The sequence below is a fragment of the Rattus rattus genome, chromosome 1 (assembly GCF_011064425.1).
Source record: "Rattus rattus isolate New Zealand chromosome 1, Rrattus_CSIRO_v1, whole genome shotgun sequence".
NCBI lineage: Eukaryota > Metazoa > Chordata > Mammalia > Rodentia > Muridae > Rattus > Rattus rattus.
In genome coordinates, this window is record NC_046154.1 from 206274423 (window position 1) to 206280673 (window position 6251).

The 6251-nt window shown below is 48.0% G+C and overlaps 1 protein-coding gene across 1 annotated transcript; it reads right to left on the reverse strand.

The window, feature by feature from the left end:
• Positions 1 to 694: 694 nt before the first annotated feature.
• On the reverse strand, positions 695 to 5755 carry LOC116910304 (retinol dehydrogenase 7). Its single transcript, XM_032914173.1, has 4 exons — positions 5296 to 5755; positions 3077 to 3335; positions 1480 to 1643; positions 695 to 1025 (listed from the first exon to the last, which is right to left on the reverse strand). The coding sequence occupies exons 1-4, from the start codon at positions 5606 to 5608 to the stop codon at positions 808 to 810; spliced, it is 954 nt and encodes a 317-aa protein (XP_032770064.1). The 5' UTR covers positions 5609 to 5755; the 3' UTR covers positions 695 to 807.
• Between the last annotated feature and the right edge of the window lie 496 nt (positions 5756 to 6251).

Here is a 6251-nt window from a genome sequence, read left to right on the forward strand (position 1 = left end):
AGAGCCTTGGTCCTGCCAGTATCTCCCAGGCACCTTCTGGATGCTCATTCTGCTTTATCCTGTGAGCCAGGATACTTCAAAATCCTGGGAGGGAAACTACAGCCATTGTCCTTCGTGGTGGGGAGAGCTTAGCCGGTGCAGTGGTAAGAGTCCAGCTCACTTGTGCTAGCCCCCCCCAGAACAGTCACCTCTCCCCTAACTCCGTCTCTCAGTGCTCAGAACTCAACTAGTTCAAAGTACAGGACACAAGTAATCTTTTCAATTGTGAAAGGAAAGGAATCCAAAGAAAGCCATGGTTTTAAGACAAAATAAAATTGTTGTTGTTGTTTTCTATCTTTCCCAGATTCTATCCCACTAGTAAAACCACCTCCTAACCACAGCCTGTGAATGCAGATTAGGGTACGGAGTGCTGGTGGTGGCCCTCCCACCTGACACCACGGAGAAAGGTGATGGTGAAGTGGATTCTTTCAGTCTTACATGGCGGCATGGGTGTAACCAGGCCCACCCATCTCCTAAGGAGGAAGGGGGCCAAAGCACATCCCAGGTGTTTACATCCTCGGCCGTTCTGTGGATTCTCACCATAGGCCACAATGAAGCCTGGAGAAGCTGCCTAACTTCACAGGATGTTGACAGCCCCTATGTATTACTTACTCCTTGGCAGAATCCTTTGGCTCTTTCCTCTGAACTTTACTGGTTTTGAGTAGTACGGAAGCAGAATTATTTTAATGAGTATGGTGAACAATGGACCCCACATTGTTATCTCCCCACACCCACCTTACTTCCCCAAGTCTGCACACATGTGCAGATTCACAGGGCTCGGGCAGGCTTTACAGAGCCCCAGTAGATTACGGCATCCGAAAGAAAGGTGGGCAGGTAGCTCATGGGGAGGTAGAAGAACTTGGCATCCCAACCAGGTGAGTAGCGGGTGCGAGGGTGACAGGAAGTCAGGGCGTGCTCCATACAGTCGGTCACCAGAGACAGGTCCCCTGAGCACGTGTTCACCAGTGACTCCATTGCTTTCATATCTGTGTAGGATGAGAAATTATTACAGTAGCCTCCGCATCCCACCACTGTTGTTATGTGGGCTTCTTTAGAATCCATGTCTCTCCCATACTCAGAAGCCGTGACCAAGTCTAGCCTGTCCCAGTTCCTCAGAAAGGACCACAACCCAAACCAACAGCTTCAAGGAAGAGCCATGCATACTCAGAGAACTCTCTGGCAGAATAGCTGGACGTTCTCTCCTGAGCTCACGGAAAGTGGTCGTCTGATACCTCCCTCTCTGGCTTCATTGTTAAGATAATGATGTGTTCTGATAAAACAGAGCTCTAGAAGCCAGAACCTCCTTATGTGACCAGAATCCCATTGGCTCCCAAGGAAAGGGGACCAAGGAAGAAAAATAGCCCGGAGCATACTTTGAACTTGTGGAGGAGACTCAGGGTATAGGATGAGGCTTTCTTTTGGTTCCTAAAGATCACTCACAGGAGTCCTGAAACTTCTCGCCGTAGATCTCCTTGACCTCCTCAGTGGTCTGGTCCCACAGCTTCTTCAGGTTGTCTGATAGCCTCTCCATATTAGTGATATTGGTCTTGAACCCACCAGGCTCTATTATAGCCACCTTCACCCCAAAGTAGGTGAGCTCCCTCCTGTAAGACAGTGGTCAAAGGTCAAAGACATCGAAGGTCTTTCGAGGGAAACAATACAATTGACAATACAACGGGCCACTGCAGAGAAGTTCAGAAGTTTTCGGTCTGGGATGTGTAGCAGATGGGGATGTCACCCGTGGCAACGGTGTCGTTTCTATGCTTTTGAATGCCACTCCAATGTCATGCAGACGGGGCTCATGGGTCTGAATCTAGATATGCTGTTCTGTAACACAGGTAGGTCACCCGTATAGTGTGCATACCGGCTTACTAGACTTGCCTAATTCAGTTCCCTCTCACTCCTGGACCCTAACCTCACCCACTACTGTCTAAGGAAATCTTAGGCCAGTTCCTTTTTGGCTCCTCCTGATATCTTCAGGGGCTACTCTGTGTAAGCTGTTATGGTACCCCACATTTAGAGACCATTTTACTCAGTTTGATACCATGGTATAATGCAGAGATATACTGTGTACTGTATAATGATGTATAAGCTATAAAGTAAAGGCTACAGAGTGACCTGTCACCAGTATTGTTTATAAACTTGTCTAGAACCCTCAGACTCTCCAAAAGTCACCCTGTGACAATCTGCCCAGCCCAACAACTGCCAGGGCTGACCTGTTCTTTGCTCCAGGAAGTCACAACCCAGCACTAAAGGCACTCTCCAAATAGTCACACTGGGCCCAGGCTGTTAATGTTTTCTTACCCAGGATGCCCTATTCTCATGTTTAACCCTTACCTCAGACCCCTGCTGCAAAGCCCCCCAGAAATCTGACAAACAACATGGTCACTACTACTAATTATCTCTTAGTCTTGGCCACACTCTCTCTTTTCTCTCCTCTTTTGCTCTCTCAGTTGTTAGAATTTTTTTTTTTTTTTTTCCGGGGCTGGGGACCGAACCCAGGGCCTTGCGCTTCCTAGGCAAGCGCTCTCCCCCTGGGCTAAATTCCCCAACCTTTTTCTTGGTTTTTTTTTTTTTTTTTTTTTTTTTTTTGTTGGTTTTTTTTTTTTTTTTTGCTTGTTTATTAGGGTCAAAAATCTCTTTGTCATGCCAGAATGTGGGAATTGTGAACTTTAAACAAGAGATCGATAAAGAACCCGGTGGTAGGATGAGTGTGGTACTCACACCCCCAGGGCATTCCCAACGTGAACGTCAAAGAAGGTGAGGAACTGTCCTCATGGCCAAGGCCAGGGCAGGCCTCCAGAGCAAGAAGAGTTTAAGTGAACTCAGGCCTCAGTCACCTGACAAAAGCATGGAAAGTGTTTTCCCAGCAAGTGACCACTTTACTCCAGAGAGGAGACGGTAAGAGAGTCTTCCAAACCAGAAAGAAAAAAAAAAAAAAACCAGAAACCTTGTTTGTGTGGGGTTCTCAAAGGTTGCAATTAAAATAAAATACCTCACTGAAGGGTTCCCATGGGACCTCATAACCATCTAGTACCTGAGGGAGTCTGAGAAGGCCTCTACACCATACTTGGAGATGCAGTAACCACCACCAATGAGAGACATTCGGCCCATGGTGCTGGCGGTGTTGACCACACGGCCCCTCGCCTTCCTTACTAAGGGCAGCATGTTCAGAGTCACCTCGATCACGCCCAACAGGTTCACATCCAGCACACTTGCAAAGTCCTTTTTTCTCATCCACTCATTGGGACCCAGGGGGACAGAGATGCCAGCATTGTTGACCAGGCCCCAGAGTCCTAGAAACAGTGGGAAGAAGAAAGAATCATGGGTCTGGTTTTGACTAAAAGTCACATTCCACCAGGCTAGGGAGATCATTCAGACATGCATTTGATGGAGAGTAGACGACAAACAACAACATATTGTCAACAGGGTTGGTGCTTCCCAGCCCGGAAGAAATGGCTCACAGAGCACAGATACCTTCCTCTTCTTTTGATTTTTAACAGGGTGGCTCACTACCCGAGAACCTACAATCACCCACCTCACATTTGCTAATAGCAAGAATGTAGGTCCAAGTTGTGTTATGCCTCTGTAAACTGGACACATGGAAAGTAGGTCCACATCTTTCAGATTAATAATATCCTTGCAGATGAGGGAGCAGAGGAAAAGACAAAGGAAAACGGGGAGGGAGGATAAAAGGTGAAAGGCAAAAGGTAATATTCTAGTGGAATTTAAGACAAAAGAACCAAAGGTCCTGGTTGGAGAAGATTTTAGAAAGCCATGCTGCATTTGTGCTTTGAAGAAAGTTGGCCTTGGCAGGCTCGGCATCAACACTGAGTGGTTTAAACATGATGCATTATGTTTTAAAAAGAAGATGAGAAGTTGGGAGAAGGGTGTGAGAGAAAGGTGATAGAGGAATTAGACAGGAGAAGGCGGGGTTGGGGAGAAGGTGGGGTTGAAGAGAAGGCGGGGCTAGGGAGAAGGCAGGGGGCTGGGGAGGGGCGAGGTTGGGGAGAAGGCGGACTGAAGAGAAGGCAGGGCTAGGAAGAAGGCGGGGCTGGGGAGGAGGCGGGGCTGAAGAGAAGGCAGGGCTAGGGAGAAGGCGGGGCTGAGGAGAAGGCGGGGTTGGGGAGGAGGCGGGGCTGAGGAGAAGGCGGGGCTGAGGAGAAGACCGGGTTGGGGAGAAGGCAGGCTGAGGAAAGGCGGGGCTGGGGAGAAGGCGAGGCTGGGGAGAAGGCGGGGTTGGGGAGAAGGCAGGGACTGGTGGGTGTAACACAGATGCACTGTATTTGTGTATGAAATTACCAAAAATTAAAATAAAAGTTTTAAAAATATATTGAACAACTTTCCTGAGATACTTGCAAAATCCAAGGCCAGGTTGACGGGGGAGACACTTTTACCAAAAGTAATAATAATGAAAGAAAAGAAGGAAGAATGTGCCGAGGATACCTACCTAGACGCAGTCCCAAGATTCATTTAAATTCTAAAAGGTTTGTTAAGGGCTGTTCCTAAATCGCTGAATATCATTATTTAAAGAAATGTTCTTGAAGTAGTAAAATTGATCATTTTTTTCAAATGAGAATTCACATATTTTAACTCTGTATAGAATCAAAATGTTTATAGGCTTTATGTCAGGTTAGTGAGAACTTAGGGTACTTTTGTTTTAACTTAACGTTCCCCAGTGTTTGGAACAATGACCATGTTTTCAATTTATTCTTAGATTTCTTTAAACCACGCTTTCTTCCCCCACTACTAGACTATTCAGAGAAGAGCAACCCCCTTCCTAGAATTTAGTCTCCCAAGTCAGTCTTTAAGCTGGTCTGACCTGCTGTGTACCCAGAACAATCATGTCTCCCTTCACAGAGGACGCAGCTGACTGGTAAGAGCAGGTATGCTGTTGACTCAGGAGAACCACCCCAGGCTGGCTCCAGGTATCCTGCACACACAGTCCACAGCTGAGTCCCATCCTCTGCTTCAGAAGGTACCCTGCCCTAACCTGGCACTCAGCATCCAGCAATCTAGATTTTCTGCATAGAAAAGATAACAGGGCGCAGACAGGGATGTGAGAGGGTGAGTCCTCATCAGGGCACCTTCCTACCGAGACCAGAGCTCTTGGGAGACAGGAGGTAGGGGTGATGTGCTGGGTTACTACTTCAGGCCTCCCAGACCCCATTAGGGATCCGGGCAGGGAGTACGATGGGGAAACGCCCTTCAAACAGGGAGACAAACCAACAACGCAGACAGGAATCTCAATGGTACCTCTGTTCCCAACTCGCTCCTTCACCCACTGAGTGGCTGCCACAATACTCTCTGTCTTGGTGACATCAAGGATCACTGTCTCCAGCCTGTCCGATGTCTTGCTCCTCAGCTGCTCGGCTCCCTTCTCAGTCAGACATGCAGCCAGCACCCTCATGCCTCTCCTGTCCAGCTGTCTGGCCAGCAGGTTTCCAAAGCCCGAGTCACAGCCCGTGATGAAGACATACTTGTCTTGGAGATGGCTCACCACCTTCCTCTCCCTCAACAAGCGCAGGAGGTTCCACAGGCCCACCAGTGCCAGCAGGTAGAGCCACATGGCTTGTAGAAGACAAGCAGAGGGACAGACTCTGAGTCAAAATGAGACGGGCATCTGCTCACGCAGGATGGTGTAAGCGTCAGGGACTCCAGCCTTCTGATGTGCATTCCTGTGCAATCCTAATAATTATTAATGCCTTACTTCCCTGGTCTTTGACCTGCTTTTGATCAGAAGATATATAATGCCCTTTGGCTATCTATCTCACTGCCAAGGAAAACACCACTGACTGTTCAATAACACAGGTCCATTCCCTTATGATCTTTGCTTCCTGAACTCATGTAGGAATACATGTGTGTTTCATTTCAAAGGTCCATGGTCCAGTCCCAGGCTCACAAATCAGGACGCTGTGAACATAATGAGAAACTACTGATGACCTGTACTTGTACTCAGGACAACTTACAGGAGAGAACACGGAGAGCTGGTGCCCTCCTAATACAGCAGCTTCTGGGAAGGTAGCAGGGCTGGCCTGAAACATGGAAGGCTGCCCTCAAAGGAACACAAGGTGATGGGGCTGGGACCCCAGATACATGATGACTCATGGAGTTGATGTGGAGAGGAAATGACTTTCCCCACAAGAGGCTCTCCCTGTTAGGTGTTACTGTTGTTTGTTCTTGTTAACCAACACAAGTAAAGATCAATTGGG

Bases quoted from the DNA above. Each gene is read 5' to 3' on its own strand.
- LOC116910304 (XM_032914173.1), bottom strand. From the start codon at position 5,608: ATGTGGCTCTACCTGCTGGCACTGGTGGGCCTGTGGAACCTCCTGCGC. The intron at 3,336-5,295 runs GTACCATTGAGA...CACTGTTTCTAG, and splicing joins GGAGCGAGTTGGGAACAGAG to GACTCTGGGGCCTGGTCAAC. The intron at 1,026-1,479 runs GTGAGTGATCTT...CATCCTACACAG, and splicing joins CGAGAAGTTTCAGGACTCCT to ATATGAAAGCAATGGAGTCA.